The sequence below is a fragment of the Juglans regia genome, chromosome 11, assembly GCF_001411555.2.
Source record: "Juglans regia cultivar Chandler chromosome 11, Walnut 2.0, whole genome shotgun sequence".
NCBI lineage: Eukaryota > Viridiplantae > Streptophyta > Magnoliopsida > Fagales > Juglandaceae > Juglans > Juglans regia.
This window is the reverse complement of record NC_049911.1, coordinates 4,284,058-4,308,970: the sequence shown is the minus strand read 5'-3', so window position 1 is coordinate 4,308,970 and position 24,913 is coordinate 4,284,058. Positions and strand designations below refer to the sequence as shown.

The following is a 24,913-nucleotide window of genomic DNA, read 5'->3' as shown; positions in this document are numbered from 1 at the left end:
TGTTGTAAAAATATATTTTTTTCAGGGCCCACCCTCTTCTTTTCTATTTCTCCTTTAAATTTAATATAATGTTTGCTAAAAAATAGAAAGATGAGGAGCCAATGATGCCACAAGTAATGGTGGCATTGAGAGTATAGATGGGAATGGGTGGTAATGATTGCAGTGAAGATGGTGGCAGTAGTGGCAGCAGCTCATTTGATAAAAACAAATGTATGCTAGAGGTAAACCATTAGCAGAACAAAACGAGGTAAAACCAATGATGCCATTAGTTATGATGGCATTGAGTGTATAGATGGGGATGGGTGGCTATGATTACCGTGAAGATGGTGGCAATGGTGGCAGCAATTGCTATGGCATCAAAACATGGTTGCAGGGACCATGTTGGTGATTCAACGAAAAGCAATAGCTAGGCAGTGGAAACCATAGTAGTGAAAGTGACGAAGCAATAATTTTGATGATTAAAAAGTGGAGAAGGTGGACGCAACAGCGATTAAGGTAGCACAATAATGGTACTGCCGGTAGTGGGTCCTTGGTAGTTACAGTGTTTGCAATATCAGAAATGACAGCAATGGCGGTGGTGGTGATACGCCAGTTCGGAGGCACAAACTTGCGGGGTAAACAGTGAAAATGGTGACTACTGTTATATATAAGGGAATCACCACCTAGCAGTGCCAGTGTGGTGAAAACAAATTTGAGCTTGAGGCCCTCGCAGAGTGGTTATTGGCATTTTTGGAGGAATTTTACAAACAGTTGGTGCGCTATACGGCTCTGGTTCCATTCTTTAGGGGGAAAAAAACGATTAAACAGACACCGAACAATTGACAGCCATGAATTGACGTAATAACAAAAAAAAAAAAAAATACCACTGAATTCCATAAAACCTAGAGCTGAATGTAGTAGCCTCAGAGAAGTTCATTTTTATTTTTTACCAAGAAAATGCTGCAAATTAGATACCTGCCTTTCCCGATTAGTCTGCTTCACCCTCTGCGGTTTTACCTTTTCGGCCTCATCGGTTGTTATGATGAATTTGCGGTATTATTTAACAGTTTTCCAGAGGAGCCAAAACATTTTATAATTATTTGTACTATCTTGTTTTAAAAAATAAAACGATGATATTTATTATTTATATTAAATAATATGATTTTTTATGAATTATTTTATAAAAAATTCTTAATTTAAAAGATAATTGTATAAAATGTTATAATAAAAATTATATGTCTATTATTTTTCCAAAATTCAAGCAATATGAGGAAAAACAAAAAGAAAATAACCTCAAAAATATAAGTTTATGAAAAAAAACCAGAGAGAATTTTAGAAAACATAGAATTTCAAGTGAAAAATAATGTTTTCAGCACTTTCTAGATTTCATTGCAAGGCAAGTGAAAGTTATTGGAGTTTTGCTGCTTATCATCTTCACACACTATATATTATATATTTTTTATTATTTATTTAAATTTTTTTCGTTTTTATTCTTGTCAAACTAATTGAATTATTTTACTCATCATTCATATATGACACATTTGGTAAGAGAAAAAAAAATAAAAAAGTATAGTATGTGGTATGTGGTGTGTTGAGATGATGAATAGAATTTTTCAAGTTCTTGGCATAGCTTCCTATTAAATATAGCTTGCACAAGCTAATGACTGATCTATCCTCTACGTCTCTTTGCCGACATACTTTCTGTTAATTTTTGAAAGATTTGACAGAAATTTCGAATTGTAGATTTTTCAGATTTACATATCAATTTTGTAAAAGATACAAATTGATACCTTAAATTATAAAAAATTTAAGTTTAATTATATTGTTCACTTTGTCTCGTTGACGTGGCACTACTACATGGTGCCGCATGGTTTATTAAAAAATTTAAAATATATATTTAAAACAAAATAGCTTTCGAAAAAAAATTACCAAATTCCTAAGTTTCCTCTATTTTCTAAGTTTGTGTTTTTATTTTTATTTTTAACAAATAAACATATAATATGTGATGCGTTGATAAAATGAACGATATAATGAGACCGCGTAATAGCATATGTCTTTTCATAACGAATTTCTCTCCTTTGAACCCTTGTGGATATAAGTCATATTGTCAAACCGCTTATTTATATTATCTCAAGTTTTTTTTCAATTATGTTCATTTATCTTCTTAGATTTATGATTATATGATTCCTTGATCTCCACCATCTTCGAAGCATTCAACCATTGTTAACTGTCGCGTCCAATAACCAATATCAATCGTCCAGTTAATTTAAAGATTGTACTTAAAAATTCCAAGCATGTAAAAAAAATTCACATGTATACCACAAAAAATAACAGAAAAACATCATCAATGAGTGTAATGCTGAATTTTAGAAAATAATAATAAGAGAAGAAAGATCAGACCCTATAATAAGATCATATGTAAATGTGCCTATATAGCTTCCCATGAAAATTGTCTAATTAGGATTTGATTATAAGTGTCCTTTTTTAGGTTATAATTTTATATATCGTAATATTATCTTATTTTCGTTCTATTGTGATGAAGTGATATTATCTATTAATTTTAAAATTTATTTTTTAGAGGATGGCGCATATATCCAAATTAGGTATATATATATATATATATATATGTAGCATTATATGATTATAACTCTTCATTATTATTATTATTTTTTTTTTAGAAATGATTTGTACAAGTTCTAAATAGATAAGCCTCATACAAGCTCTTGTAAAAAAATAGATACACATTAAAAAAATGTAAAAAAAACTATTATTTATTAGCGAGATCCATTATTTTATAAAAAACTTGTATAAAATTTATCTATTTAAAACTTATATTTAAGATTATTCTTTCTTTTTTACGAGTACCATTCAATAGCAAAGGGAGGAAAGGAAAATCAGTTCATAAATTATTTTTAAACTATATATATATATATATTTATATATATAGAGAATCGGAATATTTTTAAGACGTGGTGGAGATCTACGTATAGCCTTTATGGAAAAAATAAAAATAAAAATCCTAAAACTGTATGACTAGAAAGAGTGCGGTTTGGATAGGAAGTTGAGTTGAAATGAAAGTTAAAAATTAAATAAAATATTATTAATATTATTTTAAAATTTGAAAAAATTAAATTGTTTATTATATTTTATGTGTGAATTTAAAAAAATTATAATAATGAGATGAGATAAGATGAAATACTTATTGTATCCAAACAGAGAGGCTGAGTTTAAATATTGAGATGAGTTGAGTTGAGTTATGAATAATACTATTTTGTAGGTCTCATTGAGATGAGTTTAACATTTTAAGTTGAAATGTATAAAATAAGTTGAGATGAGTTTAACTTTTTTATGAAAAATTGAAAAAAATAGTGGTGGATCTCATCAATGATTAGTTCGAAATAAGTTGAGATAAATTGAATTTGATTCAACAACCGTTTATAGCCTTAGACTGTTTCAGTAAGTGAAGAAGTCTTAAAATATTTTACTATTAGTTATTACTATTCACAAAAAATTTATTATTATTTACAAATTATTTATTATTATTTCACTATTATTTACTATTTTTACATTATTATTTATATATCATCTAAAATTATATTAATATCTAAACGTAACCTAAAATAAGCATGCAGGCGCTGTAGCAATTGACTGGTCCACATATCCCAACTACCAATTAGACAGGCATGCGCCTCATCCGCATGCAACAAAACAACATGAGGCAAAGTTCTCCGGCCGGCCTGTTCTCACGCAACAGTTAGACATATACATACATAAATATCTATAAAATACGTATGTATGTCTCATGCACGCGTGGTTCCAAATTAATAAATACATTATCATCATGTTGTTTAATTATCTTTGTTCTTTTGTCATCATCCAAGGAGGAGTTGTTTCTTTTCTTTTGTTAATTAGAAAATGAAGGCGAAGTACGTACTGCAGATAAAATTATGCAGATTTTTGGGTCTTCTTCCCAGCTCGCTAGCTGCTTGTTCTTTCTGGGTAGAGATCATATATAAATTAATTAATGTTATCTTAAGCAAATAAAGAAGTAAACATTATATATACATATATATATATATGAGTCGGGCCGCTCAATCTTGTTAAATTTTTTTATTATTTTAAAATATTTTTAAAAAATATAAAAAAATATCAATACATAAATAGTCACTTTCTTAATTATTAAATAAAAAAAATTAAAATATATAAGATGTCAATGAATAGATAAAATAATATCTTTCATATATATTTATATAGTCGTAGAGGAATGGCGTAACAGCTAGCAACTGGGACACTATAATCATGACCACCTTATCATTAAGCCATAATAAAATAATAAAATTAAGGAAAAAAATTAGGTACAAACTTGTCATGAAAGCCATGCAAGTCGACATTCGTTTCAACTTTAATTTCAGGTTAACAAATCAGGAGACAACTCATGCACGAACATGTCAGCAGCCTCCCACAAAACAATCATTTCTTTAATTTGGAGTTTCTTGTATCTTGAATACATGTTCCCTGCCAACATCTAAATTAAAAAGGGTAAGATATCTTACACCTCATTTATTATTAATTTATTATCTAATTTTTTTTTCATTTTACTATTTAAATCTAGATTAAAAATATAAGAACATGACTTTTTTGCATAATTTAAAAGAAAATAAATTTAATTAACTAACTAACATAATCATGTAATTTAATTAGAAATAAATTCAATTTTATAAAATTTGACTAGAATAGAAAAAAGAAGATCAATTTTTATAAAATTGAATTTATTTTTAATTAAATTATATGATTACATTAATTGATTAAATTTATTTTTTGTTAAATTATACAAGAAGATCATGTTTTGAGATTTTTAGTCTAGATTCAAAAAACAAATAGAAAAAAATAACTAGATAGTAAAACAGCAGTGGAGGTGCAGGGATATCATTAAGCTTAAGCTTTGGCCCCCCCTCTCTCTCTCTACCGGTTATGCAGAGGATTAGCTCCTGTTGGCACACCTCTCTTATCTTCCAAAGTGACATTGCAAGAAACGTTCCGAGAAGAATCCAGCTCGGGGAAATTTGAAAACCCTCGAGCAACAGCAAGAAATCCATGGTTTACAAGAAGCAGCAGGACCAGTACTAGGACAGCAAGCACATGAGTACCCATGATCACGACCGATATTAACGCAGATCTTGAACAACTCAATTACTAATTAACAAAAGTTCAGGTGATCATCGACCGGACGATGGAGAAACAGCTCTAATACGTACCAATATTTAAGTAGTAGTTTCATACATAGCAGCTCTTATATGTATATATATATATGATGCTAGGCGCTCCACCTTTGCAGAAATGAAGCATCATTAACATGTAAAGATCAGACAAGCATGCATTATATATATCTGGCATACCAATAAAATTGCAATTAACCAGCAAAATGCAGGGGGCCCAGGGAGCCTGGATGGAAGAGTATATATGTAAATTAGCAGCGCATGCAGACTTTTGAAGGAACGGGAAATCAGATAGAACCTGTGAATTTTGCAGATTGATCAGCTTCTCAAGTATATATATCGGCAAGTTTCTTTGGACATAAGTACATGCTGCTCTAGCTAAAGTTTGGAACCCAGCAACCATGTATATATAGCATGCAAGCTAAGCCAGTTGAGAGAGATTATATACCAATATATATCTTCTCAAGCTAATAAGGTAACACTGATCACCTGAGCGGCTGAGCCTAATAATAATAATATAGTAACAGGACTCATGACCTCCAACCGTAGCACCAATCTCTAGACACCAAAGCTCTCTTGGAATTTGAAAAGGACCCGTATTTCAGAAAGACACTTGGAATCTGTTTTTAGGTTTATGTGCATGTAAAAAAAATGATGAAGAAAGCGAAATCTCTAACCAATATGCCCCACAAGAACTTCCCTTTTTTCTTCTGTGTTTGAATGGTCCATCATCATTCTGGCTCTTCCCCTGGCCCTTAACATTAAAATAAAGAAATTTAATTCCGTATTCATGCAATAATAGAACAAAAATATCTGGGACATTATATAATAATACTCACACAACACATTTTACAATATATTTCATAATATATATTGTAAAATAAAGATATTTTTGTAAAATCTTATTAGTTTTATAAGGTATTTTACAAAAATACCCATCCTTTTAAAACATTATTGTATAAAGTACTGTGAAAAGTGACGTGTTTATCATTTTTCTATATTATTATTCCTAATTGAAGTGGTCTGCATTCAAGTAACAAGGGTTTTGAGCGTAATGCAGATTAATGAATATAAAAAGAAAAAAAATAATAGGCGAAAAAGGAGTTCAATACTGTTCAAATGTACAAATTAGTTAATTTTCATACAAAAATAACAATGCATAGACCATGTATCAATCAAATTGGGCTCCATTGTTTTCCATTATGGGCTTTAAGCCCAATCCAAAATGCCCAATACCAACATCCATTTACGTCACGACTTGGGCCTTAGTTTTCGGGCTTCTTAATCATCCCCACCTAAGTTAAATAAGAGTGCCGATGGGTTTTTATGCTATACCCGAAATGGGATTTTGCATTTCGCTTCATAAACTATTAAAACTGACACATTGCACCATTAAACTATTAAAAACTAATAAATTGCACCATCAAATTAACATTTCTAATCTTAATGGTCGAATCTTAATACAGAATTTAAAGTGTTATTTTTTTTTTTAGTTTAAGTGCATAACGTGTTGATAGTACAATAAGGGCTCGTTTGGATAGTGAGATAAGATGAGATGGTTTTAGATGAATTAAATAAAATATTGTTAGACTATTATTTTTTAATATTATTATTGTTTTAAAATTTGAAAAAGTTAAATTATTTATTATATCTTGTATGGAAATTTAAAAAATTATAATAATAAAATTAAAAAAAATTAAATAAATTGAGAGTGTTTCTATATCCAAACGGAATTAAATATGCAAAGCGCGAAATAATTTGGGGTTCTAAAATTTATTCATATCTAATCTCAACAACCCATGCAATCAGATAATAGTGGGCCCAGTTGTGGATATTTTTAGTTTTTTTTTGGAATAGATCCAAGTATGCGGCCAGTTGTGTTACCAAGCTACGTTATTGTCGGCTCCAATATAGACAAAGTAAAATCTTGGGCCGTCCATACGTTATCTGTTGGGCTTACAAATCACCGTCCCCACCATTTATGCTACTACATGGGCTGTCACGGGCTTGGGTTCCATCTACTGCTTAACCTTAGGCCCACACATTTATGGTCGACAAAGACTCCTCACATGAGGTGGTCGAAAACAAAAATAGTGCGGTCTTTGTTCTATTTATGAGTCCTATTTTTTTAAAATTATTAAATTTTGGTTCTACTACCTTTCATCAAGTTATGTTAATGATTTAAAGTTCCTATTAGAAAAATATATAATAATTAGACAGTCTTATACACTATGCAGTGTCGTACATATTTTTCGAAAGACCTAATAATCTGACTCGATTTCAAACCAGACTGACCGAAAAAGTAAATTCCGAACACCATTTGCATCTAAATTATTTTAGATAAATGCTTAAAAAGGATTTTATAAAAATATATTTACAAATTGACGTGGTTTGATGTGATACTTCAGATTGTAATATTATTTTTATTATAAAATAGATCTAATGTATCACATGAAATTATGTAACTGGTTTGTGAATTTATTTTTGTAAAACTTCTTTGTAGCTATTGTAGTTCTTGAGTTATTATCTTTGCGATCCAATATATCCAAAATGTACTACGTTCCATCCGAATCAATTTGAAAGTTTATTTTTAATAGGGCCATTTTTTTTTATTAAAAAAGGTATATACATGAACGAGATGCCTCTGATGGAGTTGGAGGTGTGCCGAAAGGAGCATTATGAGGCCAGTTTGGTTTCTGCTCACACTATGTGTGACTTGAAGGGGATCAATGATGGAGTTCATCTCCAACTGGAGAAGGAATTCCATTCGGATTCGGAAGATTTAACGGGCTGTAATGAGGATAAAGTGGGAAAAAGGGTACGAAGTTCTACTAGGGCTAACAGCAGGCCTCTACGACTTAATTTATGATGAGTACATTGTTATTTTGGAACATTAGAGGGCTTGGGACCTCTAGAAGGCAGTTGTTGAGGATGGTGAGGACTCATAAACTGTTTGTGTTTGCACTGGCTGATGAGCCTTTTGTTGATGATCAGCATATGGTTAGGCTACAAAGTAAGGTGTCGTTTGAGGGTTATATCTCTAATAAGTAAGGAGGTAAAATCTGGGTAGTATGGAATCGTGGAGTGCAAGTTTCTATGGTGAGTTTATCTAAGTAATGCATTAGTATTTCTACGATTTTGGATGGAAAGTATATGTCGATATCATTTATTTATGCGAAATGTCAATATGGTGAACGAAGAAGTTTTGGGAATGAACTTTGGAGTTTTAATCCTAGTAATGGTCCATGGATGGTTTTAGGTGATTTCAATATTATTCGATTTGATGATGAGAGAATTGGGGGAAGACCTAGGCCTAGTATTGCTATGGAGGAGTTTAATTCCTTTATAGATGCTAGTATTGGTATCCCGATAGTATCTAAATGCAATTGTTGTGTGTAAGGGGCTTATGAGAATTTAGATAATATGTTGGCTACTGGAGAAGTGGCACAACAGGTCTGGAAAATCTGTTCTTTACATATTGGTATGATATCAATATCGTACGTGGAATGAAACTGTACAGGCATGGTTTTATAGAGCCTCAAAATCTTCGACGAAGGGGCAACTTATTGGACTTATCCCATCAGTAGTAACTTGGAGGCTTTGGATTCAACGGTGCAAAGCTCTGATGGAGGACAGTTATGAGACGACAGAGGAGGTTTGGCATAGTGTCAAATTCTGGATTATTAAGCTAAGTGAGAAAATCACTGCCAAGAAGACAATTGTCTTTGCTTGATGAACAAATTTTGGCTGCTTTGAATGTGACTAGCAAGGTAAGAAGGTGCAGGCCGACGCAGCTTGTGAGGTGGCAGAGACAAATGTCGATGGGAGTAGTAGAGATAATCCTGAAAAAAAAGGAGTAGGTGGGATTATAATGGATCTTCGGGGTTTGATTCAGACCGATAAGTTGGGACCTCCTTATATAAGGAATGATCATTAGTTTGTTGTTTATTGTTTGGGGTTGTTGAGCTGGAGTTGCTTTTTGTTTTCTTGATGTTGTTTATTCTTTCCATGGAGTACTTTGTTAACAAAGTTTCCCTCCACCATAAGTGAGGTGTAATAAAATAGGAGGTCTTGCCTCTTGGTTTCAATAAAAAAAAAAAAATGATTGGTTAATCTGATCTTTGTAGCCCATCCTAATATCCTATTATGGTTTTATAATTTTGGTATACAAGTGACCTACGTACTACCATTTTGGTTTTCAGATTTATTTATCAGAATAAGAGGCTTAGGTAACTTATCTAGATATTAATGGTGTTTCTTAATAAGTAGATAAGCCTCAATTTTTTCATATATCAATATTCGATACTCTTAGGTCGGCTTTCCAGTCAGAAATAGACTAATTATTTTATGCCTGGCTAATTCTAGTTACCTTCATGCATCATGTATCGACTTTAATCCAACTAGAATCCTACTATAAACCTATATAATTAATTATCATGATCTTAAGATCATGCCAAGTACATAATGAACAACAGTTCTTTATAGGGCTGCACACCGTCTAACCCGAATTTATTTTGGACCCGACCCGACCGCATGCCATGGCCAAACCAACTCAACCCGTAATGTTCGGGTCGGGTCAAAACCGAATACGCGTGCTAACAAGATATCTAACCTTGGGAAAGAGAATATGTTGCCTAGTCACTTTTGAGTTTCTGGCCTTGGGAAAGATAAGATAGAAAGAGAAGGTGAAATGGTGTGCATTACGGATCAGATGAAGAGCGAAAAGGAGGAGACGAAGTTGAGGAAGAAGAACGAGGAGCAGATGAGAAGGAGCTACAAAAGGCTTGGGAGAGGCTCAGAGTCACCGAGGAGGCGGAGGAAAGGCTCTGCTCGCAACTCGGTGAGCTCAAGGCACAGTTCGTCCATCGGGCCTGTGAGTACAACGCTCGTCTTCTCTACCTCGTCGATCAGCTCTCACGTGCCACCCACCAGTCCGCCTCCGCTTGTTAGCATCGACGCGACGCCCATCCTTTTCCATCTTTCTGTGCATTTGAGTCACTTAACAGATTTGGGTTGGTTGGTTCAATTAATAAAAAGCTTCTTTCTTTTTCAGAAATGGATTTGTGTTTTTGCTCTTTCATTTAGAAATTCCTGGCGTGGGTCGGCTACATTTCGTTTCTGCACAATGGCCTTTAGAGCAAAAGGAGAAGTTGGTTGCCTATGATTTTTGAGAGTGAACACTTGAAAAATGTTAAGAGTCGGTTTGCTCGTCATTTATCGGGTTCGACCTGACACTGAAGTCAAACCGTATTTTGTCGGACGGATCTAATCGGGTGAGACGGGTTGTTCGGTCTAACGGGTTTTTTGCACAGGCCTAGTTATTTAGCTAGCTTCTATATATATATATATATATATATATATATATATACACACACACACATATTTGATATTTTCCACTCAAATTAAAACTATATATATATTATACAATTTAGTCAAATGGGTTATTTAAATAATCTCAAATAAATGATTGGAAATTTGCAATAATTTATTTGAGATTATTAATTTGTCAAAAAAAAAAAGTCTGATTAATTAACATATATGATGGTATATATATATAATCATGTGGTCTCTAAAAGCAGCTGAGTTGCTTTCAACCAGCGTGAAAGACAACAGTAGATTAAACTAAACTAAAAAATGATGCACAATAATGAATAAGATCAATGAAACTCATGAGACAGGCCGACAAAGTAGCCAACATAATACATGTGTCTTTTGTTTTTATGTTTTTCTTAAACATAATCATATACGTGTGCGCGCACGTAAAGCAAGTCGATAATCATGAGGAAAAGGAGATAATTAAACAATCAAAATCTTTACTCTAAAGATCAATATCATTTTATATGTTTTCTAATGAATATTAATGCAACTTAGACCATGATCTATATATATTTTGAATTATATATATACTTTGAAAAAAATACACATATATATATAAATAAAAGAAAATATATCACACATGCATGAGCTTTATATAGCACTTTGATGCAAGCAGGGTTCAAAAACAAATAATTAGTAGAGATTAGAAATCAAATTAAGGGGCTGATGAGTTCATATATATGATCATGACGATTATGATGGAAAAATGATGATGAAAGTGATAATATGATGAGGGAGAGTTTTCCGGGAAAGTACCTCTCATTATTTATAATATATATATATAATTGGTCCACACCATTAATCATAGAGTGATGTGTATTATGGCAGTTTCGTCTCATCTCTTTCTACACTTGACACCGTCAAAATTCATGCATTGTCAGCCCTAATCATGATGGCGTGCCTCTAACGTTTACATTCTTATCTTCTCTTTCCACCACCCTCTTCTCTTCAAAGAAAATGAATCTGGGCCGCTCATTCTTGACTTCAGTAGATCTCAAACTAAGATTTTCGTCTCCGCCATTATAAGGTGATGGAATATCTGGCTTTTGAACAGGATGGAGATTAGGAATTTTTAAGCAAAAAAAGCAAAGGGGTGGGACTTTGGGCCCACAAAATATATAGTCTGGTCTTGACTTTGATGGGGGAAAATAAAAATCAAAAATCAATCTCATTATGGAGATTTTGTGAGGAAAAAAGAAAGGAGGGAGAGCAACTAGGAGATGGCCATTGGGACATCACGTGGGCGTTGGACCCACTAGTCCCCTCAAAGGGAAGAAGAGCATCTCAAGTGACCATAACACATGACAATCCTCTCATCTTTTATCTGAATTTTTATACTTTCTTCAAGTGAATCATCCATTCCTTTCTTTCTCTACACGCCTTGACCACCCATTTCTTAGTCCATAACTCTCTCTCTCTCTCTCTCTACACACACAACAGAATCAGAGACATATACTCGTGAGCTAACCTCCTCCCCACACCTTTACCCTCCCTTTTACTTAATCATAACCTGCAACTGATTTATAACTATCCCATCTTATTTTCTTCCTTTGAGTGACACTTAAAAAAAAAATTGCATAAATTAATGTAGATCATTTGACATGATTTTACGAGATTTATTAAATTTATTTTATAATATAATATATCATATTAAATTATATCAATTTGTGATTTATTTTTGTATAATATTTTTGTGATTAAAATATATAGATAATGAGTTAGACTTTTGTATCGTCCTCAAAGAGGTGTAATATATTTGAGCCAGATAATTAGGTTAGCTTCTTTTATAATTTATGTAGAAAGGACTCATGCAATTAAATCCATCACTTTACCCTCCAAACCAAGTTATCATTCCTGATCATCTGATCTTTCATTTCGAGTTGATTTTTGCGTCTGCAGAGATAATTACCTTTAGGAGGTTTTTAAAACACACAAATGAGTCTCTCGTTCTCTATCCGTCATACATACATACATACATATATATATATATATATATTTATTTATTTATATATACCCACCGATCAAACTCACAAACTACGTGAAAGGATGGAAAAAAAGGGAAGTGTTTGAACTTTCAAACAAAAGGGAAAAAAATTAAAAACAAATAATAGTTTTCCCTTCATAGATATAATGTTTAACGATCGATTTACAGGCATATATATAATGGAAAAAAAAAAAAGGTAAAATTGATCAGTAAGTACTGCTATTTTCTACATGAACTTAATTACACTACTTTGACTACGTACGTACAATCCCTCGGCCAAAAAAATATAGGGGTTATCATGAGGATCTATTAATTTTTCTCAAATCTTAACACCCTAACAAGCAGCAGAAGGATTGTTGAAGGGATTGTAGAAATGAGGCTTGGGAGCCATTGAGAAGGGGCTCTTGGAACCAACGTTTTCGCCGACACCGCCAATCCTTTCGCACGATGGGCACATGGTGAGGGTGGCTGCCGGCATATGCATGTACAAAGGTTGGGCTAGTTTCAGTGCCTTGAGTTCTTGTAGCTCTTTCTGAAGCCTCCTATTTTCATCTGTCAGTGTTTCGCAGCACTTTTTCAGGAACTCGCAGTCCACTTCAGTTTGCTTAAGCTTTGTCCTGCAAATATTAGCAGTAACCTCATTTATTTCTCATGAACCTTTGTGACTTGGAAAGAAAAAAGAAACATCTTGGAATTTTGAACTTTTCTATCCAGAAACTGAAGCCCGCTAGCTACTGTTATTCTATTGTAGGGTTAAGGATGGTATATATATATTATATATATATATATACAGACCTGGCTCTCCTGTTCTGGAACCAAACTTCAACCTGCCGAGGCCGCAGATTTAACTGCCTTGCTAAAGCTTGCTTTTGCTTCTGTTAATTCAATCAGTATTAGTCTAAATAGCCATAACAAATCAACCGATACCCCTCAAAATATATAAGAATATATATATATATAGAGAGAGAGAGAGAGAGAGAGAGAGAGAGATTAATTACAGGGTTGAGAGTGCTATGTTGCTTGAAGCTTTCCTCCAAAAGAGCAGACTGTTCCTTGGTGAGCCTAAGCTTCTTTCTTGCATTAGGACCATCTTCGTCTTCATCACTGACTCTTGAAGAGACTCTCTCTGCCTCAACTTCTTCACTGCTAAGGTCTCTCTCCCTCTTGACCCTACCACTAGAGAAGGATGAAACAGCGCTGTGAGGGGAAGCTTGTCGATACAAGTCTACCGATTCTTCACAGCCTTTGTTCACATCAATCTTTTTGGGGACTTGGTTAATATAACTCTCACCTGAAAGACCCAAAGTCAAGGACAGCTCAAAATTATTTGGGGTCGTGAAGTTTGAGCAAGCTGGTTTCTTCGGTACTACTGCTGCCCTTGATGGAGGAGTATTAATCTCTTGTGATGCTGTGAGGCCTAACCCTAGAACAAGGCCTGTATTACAAACATCATCAAAACCCATTTTGGTTTGCTAATAAAGAACAGCAAGCTAGCTCTTCTGGAGAAGCTGACACAATCTGTGTTTTGTGAAATGGGGATGGGAAATAATATGGTTGAAATTTCTGGGAGCAAAAGGGTTATATGGAGGGGAAAGAGAATGAACGAGAGTTTTGTGGGGGCATTGGGTGGGTGGGTGGCTATGATTATTAATCAAAGGTGAGAATGAGTATTGAAACGAATCTCAGCACTAGGAAATTATGAAAGTCCCCCCATCTCTCTTTACATAGGTTGACCATTTGAAACCCCCCTAGATAGCTATATACTACAGTTATCGCCACTATATAATATAAATATATATATTATTAATAATATAATTACAAAAACTAAAAAGATCGCAAAAAGAAAAGCCAACAGAGAAAGTTCTCTCCCTCTGTGTGTGTGTGTCATGAAATACTTGGAATCCTACAGTACTACTTCTAAATGCTAGTGGGAAACACATCAAGAGGATGATTTGCCAGCCCCTTCGCCACCCATTAGCGTACCAAATTTAACCCACTTTCTCTTTCCTATGCTTCTTTGAGTGTAAAGTTCCACTTTACATGTATCAATTATTAGCTCACTTTTGCCTCGTTTTACTTATGTCCAAGCAGCCTGCCTTGATATGAATCATCTCTCTCTCTCTCTACCACTCTCTTTTCCATTTTTTTTTTGTTTTTTTTTTAATTTCTTGAAGTTTCATATTGTATAATTGCCAGGCCAAGTTTTCCCACTCATTTAAAGATTACTTAAGAGATTGCCAAAAAAGAAAAAGAGGATGTAAAAGCCATGATTGGATATTAATGAGTTCTTTTTTATAACAGACCACATGATCTGTCTCCCACTGATCATTAATGCCCAATTCAACTAGCTAGCTAGAGAGATGGGTACCATGTCATGACCTTGCTTGATTACCAATATATATTGCATTCTTTTGATTAATGAGAATGGGTGGGCCGTTTCTTCATACCCATTATGAATGCTAGCTAGCTGAGACTAGAAAGAGATATGCACTATCTATCTCGAGTAGTACTTGTAATCAGATTGGTGTGGTTTTTGGCTTCCTATGTGAGATGATGTGTGAAAAGCAAAGTAATAAATAAAAAAGGAAAGTAGGTAGATAACACCATTGGAGTTTCAAAGAGCGATAATGGTGCCAGAATATGATTCATCAACAAGAATTGATGAGGGATCTTTGCTTAACTAGAAAGTTGATGTGAAGTGCTTGGGACCTACTACTCTGTACACGAACAATGAGCACTTTCAATAATGCTTTGTCGGCGATGCTGATGAGAAGTTAGGTCACCCACAAAACATGATAAACCTAAAATAATCCAAGAGAAAATAACAGCAATAACACCCACCATGCGCACACCTCAATCTCTCTCTCTCTCTCTCTCTCTCTCTCTCTCTCTATATATAAATTATTCTTACCAATCACTATTCACTATCTCGATCTTCATATCTTATGAAAAATATTCACACATGATCCTATAAAAAATGCTCTCACACTCTATGAAAAAAAAAACTATAAATATGAACTCGAAAAATAAATAATAACTGATACATAAAATTATTCATCTATATATTGATTCTCAAGCCTTAACTGTTAAGTATTTGTTCAGAATTAATAAAAACCATTAATATGTGGAAGGAGTAATTTTACCTCATACAGCATTAATTCTGCTTGGTACCCCAGACCCACTAGTCGATTAGATTAAAGAGATCTGCTCATAAAGTAATGGCCCGTAATAGTGAGATATCCTTCTAGCCGTTCTCTTTAATTAAATTAATTGGACCAAAGTTGCACTTTTCTACTCATGATCAAGAGAATATATAATAATTTATCCTACTATATAATTAGTAGTAGTACTACTCGTTCATGAATAGCATGCATGCATGTGTACTTTGAGCTTTTATATATATCTAGCTATAACCATTTTTATATTGAGTTGGAATGCATCATGATGCAAATCATGATCGGAAAGTGGAAGGAAACACCTAATTAAACCTTCTACTTGATATCAAAGGATTAACCTTTTTTCCTTTTTAAATCTTAATTTCTAAGCAATGATATGAAAAAGAACAGAGAAAAAATTGTAATATTTCTTTATAAATAATTGTAGAGTAATAGACTCTCATGATCTGTTTCTGTAAAATTATCAATTGTTTCAAAAGCTTAAACTGATGGAAAGATATAGATTTTATTATTTATTTTATATCTTAACACTCTCCCTTAATGGATGACCCAACATGTCAAATATTTAATTAAATGTTGTAGAGTGTAGAATCAGGATTCGAATTCAAGATCTCTATTCTGATACTATGTAAAATCATCACTTATCTTAAAAACTTACAGTGCCAAAAAAGGCTGCTAATTTATTTTAAATATACAGCATCAGAAACCCTTTTATACTTTTATTATTCTTAAATATGTATAGAGACCGGCCGGGAATTTATAACATTAATCACACCGATCTTGTTCATGTATTTCGATAATTATGTGTATGAATTATATATATATATATATATATATATGAAGATCAAGATTATAATGAGGGGCCTTATAAACATGAGTTTTAGATACTATTGTTATATGATATTATAGAGCATGGGAGACAAATATAAGACATAAATTTTAAAAAGGAGGTTATCCAAAGTTTCTGTCTGCAAGTGGCTGCATAGCACAAAAAGTAGGTTGATTTCTTACACATATTTTTGCACCCAAGTGGATATATAGATGTTGACTTTGACACAGTTGAGAATATTAAAAAAATAAATATATTAATGGTGCATAATAGCCAACTTTCTCTTTAATGGATGATTGGGCATAATCTACGAATTAATTCATTAAACAAATCTCCTTTCTAATTAAAAAGCAAGTAAACTCCAAATCGATCTCATCGATCCTCTCATCCATCCATGTACATTAAACCAAGCCAGTAGTGGTTCTCATGTCATCATCACCAGCCGTATCTCTCTCTCTCTCTCTCTCTCTCTCTCTGATTAATTAGTTAATTTCTCATATTAAGTTTTTTTAGAAACGTGTCGTGTGGAAAGGGAGTGACACGTGGATGGCTAAGAGAGGGAGAGATTGTGTGAGACACGAGGCCCCCACCAATGATTTGGCATGATGGGCATTCGATTCCGTGGGGATCTGATGATTGTGGAGCGCAGAAGTTGGCAATGATGGAGGTGATGAGGAGGAGAGAATATCATGAGATAAGGTTTTTGTTGGTGATGTTTTTTTTTTTTTTTTTTTTTCCACCCTTTAATTAAAGGCCATCCGACCATATATGCATATAATGTTTGGAGATTTGATATAATATTGTGTGTTAGTTACAAAAACTACATGAATTTGGTTGGTGCTTAATTCTTTCTTTTTATTTTTTTCTTTTTCTATTTTTCTAAATATTGCGTGGGATTTTTCTTAATCCCTCTATATATATACCAACGAAAAAAATTTATTCATCATCAATTTTCTCATCATTTCATGATGTGATCGATATTAGATAATAAATTCATAATATCACATCATGAAATATAATAAATAGACTCTAATCAATATCTAATGCCACACTATGAAATGATGAAAATTAAAATGATGAATAAAATTACTCTACACCAACCGTACTCATAATCAAGGAAACCAATTAATCAGGCAGCTTGCTTGATGTCTACGTCGATCATGATATTTATAGGTACATAATAACTTGAGTGATTTATTATATTTATACGATCGAACTATTAATTAAGAACATGATGATCACATGATCCATCAACATGCATGCATCTTATAAAGCTTCTCTCTTTTTATCTCTCTGTGGTCCAAAAATAACCCATTGACATAAAATAAACTTTATTAATTAGTCTCTTAATTGCAATTTTTCTGGCGTTTAATTAATTATTAATATAATTAATGTATCAGTATACTGAGTTTGATTTATATGCGCGCAGTACCAGCTAGAGATCAACTTGTAGTACTAGTACTAGCGTACGTAGTAGAGGGGGGGCTGATGATTTGAAAAACCCATTAATGACAATAGGGTTAATAATTTACAGTACTAATATTATATTGTACGCAACTTGCAATTAAGTTCAAATTTTGGGTACCACATATATATATCATGCATGCCCTATAATTCATGTGGGACTATTACTTTTGTTATGTGACTCGTGTCTAGTAGTACTACCTATTCTAGATAGACCAAAAAGAAGTATCAAATAGATCATGATCATGTACGTACGTGATTATTAAAAGCTCACATGAAGATAACTATTAATTACTTTCTGAACTTAAGATCTTATTTATTTATATCATTCCTAGTACATTGGTACATGTACAGATTAATTATCCTCTATCAGTTTACACCAGCAAAACACAAAGATCATTAGAAGCTGGTGTACTCCTCTCTCTCTCTCTCTCTCTCTCTCTCTATATATATATATATATATATATATCTCCCTGTGTGTGTGTGTGGGAGGTGTGTGTACACCCTCGATCTCCGGAGAGAAGTGTACACAGTTATATACATGAGAGTGCTTTAGCTGAAGATTTTTTTTTTAAAAAAAAAAGGGAAAGCAAAGTACAAATGACCCTTAGTTGAAAGAATAATACATAAAAAGTTCATATCTAGAGAGAGAGAGAGAGTTGAATTTGGAGAAGACAGAATCATAAGGCATTGGACAACACTGATCCTAGTCAGAGTAAAAACATAATCTGGTTTGATATATATATATATATATATATATATATATTATATTCATGAGAGGATAGCATCAACAAACGCACCGACTTTGCATAAAGCAAAAGGCTTTAGCTTGCCGCCTAGCCCCACTTGAACTATCTTTTCCAAGACTTGTTCGGGTAGAGCTTTCCTTTCATACACAACCATCATGCTTGCGTTTAAAAGTGGAGAAAGCTGAGACCCATGTCACCCCCACTATGGTGACTGCTGCCCCTCCCATCACTCAATGCATCAGAGAGAGAGAGAGAGGGAGAGAGAGGTACCCTAGAATGGACACTTGAGGTGGGGTTGCAGCAGAGCTCAAATTGACTTGGTGGTTGGGGGTAAGAAGCAAACAGAGTCAAGGCTATGCCGGCTATATTGTAGCACAAAGTTAAGGCAAAAGGGCCCCATCAATTAAGCATCATAATATACACATACATATGTGTGTGTAGCGTCTAGGGTTTCTGTTGGAATGGAGGTGGAGTCTCGTTGGTGATGAGATATAGGTTGTTTCTGGTGGAGTAACATTAACATATATATATGCTTTGTGCACGTCCGAGTCTTATGGTCATTATGAAGATGGGCTTAAAAATCTTTTTTAAATGCCTTATCAGTATCCTAGCAGCTAATTAGCTTAGATGAAACATTTTCCATGAATACACATAATGGAATTGAATTTATGCTCCCTGAAAGTTATCATTATTGTACCCTTTAGCATAGTGGGGTCCACATATATTGGGACTGATATTTCAGCCAACTCTCCCATCATTTAACTTGGTAGACCCCTGGGGCTCCATGTATATATATATATATATATATGATGCAATTATTCTCAATTATTGTATCATTCTTCTAGATGGAAGGCTTGAAGAGAGAGATTTTTTTATTGAAAGGGCTGGAATAAATATAAGCATGAGAGGTTTTGAGTTCTTCCCATTTGGTTTATTTTGCTTTCCTTTCATGTTTTTGGTCTATTTATTATTATTATTATTATTATTATGATATACTTACAATATTTTTATAATTATTTTTCAACTCATTTTACAATAATAATTATAGTTATTATTATTATTTGGTTTAGTGATGTTGAAGATATGATATTGAGAAATAATAGTTGCAATCATAGTGCATAAGCGTCTCACAATCACTTTGAAAAAAATAAATATATATGAAACCCACATGAAACAAAAAAATAATTTCTTAATAATAGATCTCATTATTTCTCAAAACGATTGTATGACGTTTACATATTCACGATTACATGTAACATCTGGTTTGGGGCACAAGACAAAATACAAAATTCTCATCTCATCATTACACATTATTCAAATCCACATATAAAATATAATAAACAATTCAACTTTTTTAAATTTCAATTTAATTTTTTTAAAATTTAAAATAATAATAATATTAAAATATAATATTTTAAACTTTTAAACAAAATATAAAACTCTCAGCTAACTCCTAAAATTCATATATGTTAAATAGAGCTTAACATGTGAACGGTTAAAAGGCGTAGAGAATCGGGAATCTGTTCATGAATAAGTAGCCTAAAGATTAGGTGCATGAGATCATCCACGGCCAAGAGATTTGACTAGAGCAAAAAAGCTGAAAAGTCCCAACAAATTAAGAGGTGCCCATCACCATAATGCAGGAGAGAATATATATGTGCAGATCGATGATCAGTATATATCATAATATATATATTCTGTACTTTGCTATTCAGCATGTACAGTTGGTCGTGTCCTTAATGTATTTTTATATTTTTTAATTGCAAACTTCAACGTCTTTAAATATTTAAAAAAAATATATACAAAATTATGAGTAATGATCATTTTCTTAAATGTACATTAAGAAAATTATCATTAAAATACATAAACGATCAAATCCAAGAACAACTTAAGAATTTCATATGTATTTACTACAAGAAAATTATTTATTTATAATCAATTAATTACACCGAAATAATTATTTACAATTAAAATAAATCTATTTTGATCATAAATAATCTTTTCACTGCAATTAAATGACCACAAAAATCTATTTTTATTATAGTGATTTAGAAGCCGTTTCGTACTTAGGTATGATCAAGTGGTTCATGATACCCACTCTAGTAAATGGGAAATTAATATGTATTTGCCATGCGACTTATACATTAAAAAGTAATTGGAAAATGAAATGAAAAACACAATAAATTGTATAACTTTTTTTTAATAAATAACCTCTATTTAAAATAAAATTAAAAGGGTTCAGCAGCTGTTAGCCGATTCTAATTAGGGTGCTATGTCTCTATCATTACTACTCAAGTTAAATATCATGTGGAGGGAATATATTTATTTTTATTTCAAATTGTCACTAATTTTGTAAAGTACAATCTCTATTATAAAAAAAAAATTGTAGCAGCATACATCTTAAACAATAATAGGTTTTGAGGTATATTGTATATGAGAAATGATATTTACGATCATAAAATATGTAAGCACCGCACAATAATACTCTTATTGAAAAATAATGAGATCTACTATTAAAAAATTAAATGAATGTGTGATGCTTGCAAAACCCATAACTATATCTAGCATTACTCATTCCCTAAAAATATTATTACATTTGTTGCCAAACAATTAATAGAATAGAAAAATATAAAGCATAGAATCAATCATCTAGGAGACCAGAGAATAAGAAAGATTATTATTTTTCTTTAAGAGTTCTATTAAAGCAATTGTGTTAGCTTCTTCAAAAGTTCAGCTAGATTTTAGCTAAAAAATTCACTTTCTCCATTTTAGCTATCCACCTTTCCAAAACACCATATATACATCTCTCTAATTGAAAATTTGAAGATAAGAGATAGGAACACTGAGAAAGGAAGGGGATGAGCTCCTCCCTCTATCCAAAATTTAACTTGATAACACCATCCTAGAAGGCGATTGAGGATGTATCTACTCACTCAACCCTTCACCTCACATTGTATTGGAATGGATTGGAACTTGATAACACCATCCTAGAAGGCAATAAATCAACCCTTGGAATTCTAATTTCCACTTCTTCATTGATCTCTTTGCAGCCATTACACTAGATTGGACGTGACTTCTTCACAATCACATAATTCATCACATACAAGAAGTCCATAAGTACTACATGATCTTGAATTGGATTATAAATCTAATCAAAAAACATTTATAGAACACAAAAGCGCATGAGCAACTACGAAGAAAGCAAAGGAGTTGGAAAGCTAGAGCACCCCACCACCAACACCCTCAAGCTAAATTTTGATGAACTCTACTAGATGTATGATTAGCATAATATGATATTGACGAGCCTTTTGTTGGAGCTAGAAGCAGAAGCCTCCCTTCTAGCTCACAAAAGAAATATCAATTTTGTTAACGTGCAATCTTTAAGCTACCTATTACAATATTGTAGGATTCCTGGCCATTTCAAAAATTGCCCTTATGTTTTTACCTAAGCACACCATTTGATCGACCCCTAGCTATCTGGACTCCATCTTATACCTTTTTTACTTGGAAAAAAAGAAAAAAATGTAAGAGGGTGAGAAGCGAAAGAGAAATTAAAGATTATTATAGTATAAATTGTTAAAGTGTTATCTGATTCAACAACAACATAGTCTACACAATAGGAAAAAAGTTCAAATCCAAAACCAACTCTACAACTTATCTCAAATTCAAAAGCTTCATAGTGATATTGTTTCTTATCTCGGTTTTGTATTTTAGATTAAGCCATGATTAGATCACTTGCAATTTAAAAAGTCATGCTTATCTCATCTGTACTTATCGTCTATACCTATCTTATCATTTCAGTTGTAACAAACAATATCATCAGCTTATAAATACAAACAGAGGCAGACTACTCAACTCACTTTTTGAGCTACCATTTTTCTATCTTTCGTGTTTCCTTACATGGTACCAATGCCTTGTTAGCTTCAATGTTTTACCGATCCTCCAATGGCCACTCCCACTTTCGCTTCCTCCTCTCTTCCTGTTCCTTTCAATGCCCCCAATCTTGCTCCTCTTATATCAGTCAAACTAGACAACTCAAATTACCTTCTTTGGGTGTCAGTTTCTGATTGTTCTTCATAGCTATGACCTCATGGGCATCATTGATGGACCCAAACCTTTTCCTCCACAATTTTTTGTTGACTCCACTAGAAAAACCACCCAAACAGTCAACTTAGAATTCACTCTTTGGTATAAAAAAGACTAGTTCTTGTTAAGCTGGTTGAATGCCACTCTCTCTAACAATGTTTTGGCCTTGGTATATGGCCTTAACTCCTCCCAACAAGTGTGGACTCTCCTTGCTTCCCAATTTGACTCTCAATCACGGTCTCGAATTGCTATTTTGAAGCTTCAACTTCAATCACTTCGTCAAGGATCCAAGGCTATGAATATTTACAGAGTGTTAAACTCTTAGTTGACCAATTGGCTATTGTAAAACCAATCGATGATGAGGATTTGATCACATGCATCATAAGTGGTTTGAATCCTTTCTATCATGTCTTTATTTCCTCTTATTCATTTGCTACTTGCCACTCATCTCTTACTTTTGATGAGTTCCAAACTGAATTGTTGAATTATAAAATGTTTGTTAATAATCACAATTCTGGAAGTAACCAAGATGCAAGTTCATTTGCTCTCTACTGTCACAAGAAAGTTGAGAATGGTCCCTATAAGTCTCAACAACAAAATGGTCATCCTAGCAAGCAGCACTCAAACCAAACCAACCAACCTACTAAGTCAACTACATTTCATCCCCACAAACCTTCAAATTCTGGCTTTGTTTTAGAGCACCGCACCCCTTGTCAAATCTGTGGCAAAAGTGGACATCAAGCCTTGGATTTTTTTAATCGAATGAACATTTGTTACCGAATTTTTCAACCTCCCTCACAACTTGCTACTATGGCCACAAAACAATCTGATACAAGTGAGGAGCAAACCTGATTTGCTAATGGAGGCGCCAATGCTCACATCACAGCTAACATGAATAATCTCACCATTAATGAACCTTATCATGGTGGTGAGGAGGTAACAGTTGGAACTGGCTCTGATTTGTATATCACTACTATTGGTTTCTCTACACTTACTCATTCTAAGTATAAGTTTCATTTAAATAACATATTGCACTACCCTAAAGATGCAGCTAACCTTTTGTCCATTCAAAGATTTTGTGAAGATAATGATTGCTAGTTTGCACTCACATCCTAGTGTTTTTTTGGTGGCGAAGGACAATCTTATGAGGTGGATTCTTTTACAAGGGCCCAATAAGAATGGTCTCTACCTTATCAAATTCCCAGATTCTACAAATAAAACGTAGGCTTATACTACGTTTTTTGGAGTTTCTTTTAATTCTTCCATTTGGCACCATCAGCTTGGCCACCTAGTTGTTGCTATTTTACAATTGTTAAAGTCCAAAAACCTTGCCTCAATTTCTAATCGTGTCAATAATAATATTGTTTGTGAATTTTGCCAATTGGCCAAAAGTACGTATCTACATTTCTCTAGCTCTTCTTGGGTGTCTAGGTTTCCTCTTTGAGTTGATACATTCTGAGATTTGGTGTTCACCTATTAATTAGGTTTCCTCTTTGAGTTGATACATTCTAAATTGATACACAATAGCATCTGGATCTAGCACTGGATCTGAATATCGATCCATGGCCCTTGTAACTGCTGAATTATATTGGCTAAGAATGCTTCGTCTAGATTTAGAAGTTTATCTTCCTATGGCATCAGTTTTTTGGTGTGATAATCATGGAGCCTTGTCATTGGCTATTAATCTCATATTCTATGCTCGAACAAAACATATTGAGGTGGATTATCACTTCACTCAGGAAAAAGTTCTAAACAAAGACATTAGTCTCATATTTATCTCCACTCAAGCTCTAATTGCTAACTTGTTTACCAAAGGTCTAAACAAAACTCGCTTCCTTTTACTTCGAGACAAATTGCTGATTCGTGAACTCCACATCAGTTAGCAGGGGATGTTAAAAGTTTTATCTAATTCAACAACAACATAGTCTACACAACAGGAACATATTTTAAATCCAAAACCAACTCTGCAACTTATCTCAAATTCAAATGCTTCCTACTAATATTGTTTCTTATCTCGATTTTGCATTTTAGATTAAGCCATGATCAGATCACTT

General features: G+C 33.2%; 1 protein-coding gene across 1 annotated transcript; it reads right to left on the bottom strand.

Annotated features, from left to right (window-relative positions):
- Nucleotides 1–12,665: 12,665 nt before the first annotated feature.
- LOC109019457 (homeobox-leucine zipper protein HAT22-like) lies at nt 12,666–14,278 on the bottom strand. The gene is made up of 3 exons (XM_019001744.2): nt 13,554–14,278; nt 13,351–13,430; nt 12,666–13,172 (listed from the first exon to the last, which is right to left on the bottom strand). The coding sequence occupies exons 1-3, from the start codon at nt 14,016–14,018 to the stop codon at nt 12,890–12,892; spliced, it is 828 nt and encodes a 275-aa protein (XP_018857289.2). The 5' UTR covers nt 14,019–14,278; the 3' UTR covers nt 12,666–12,889.
- Between the last annotated feature and the right edge of the window lie 10,635 nt (nt 14,279–24,913).

Coding starts and splice junctions, on each gene's coding strand:
- LOC109019457 (XM_019001744.2), bottom strand. CDS start 14,018: ATGGGTTTTGATGATGTTTGTAATACAGGCCTTGTTCTAGGGTTAGGC. Junction 13,431..13,553: donor AACATAGCACTCTCAACCCT/GTAATTAATCTC, acceptor TTGAATTAACAG/AAGCAAAAGCAAGCTTTAGC. Junction 13,173..13,350: donor TTCCAGAACAGGAGAGCCAG/GTCTGTATATAT, acceptor TAATATTTGCAG/GACAAAGCTTAAGCAAACTG.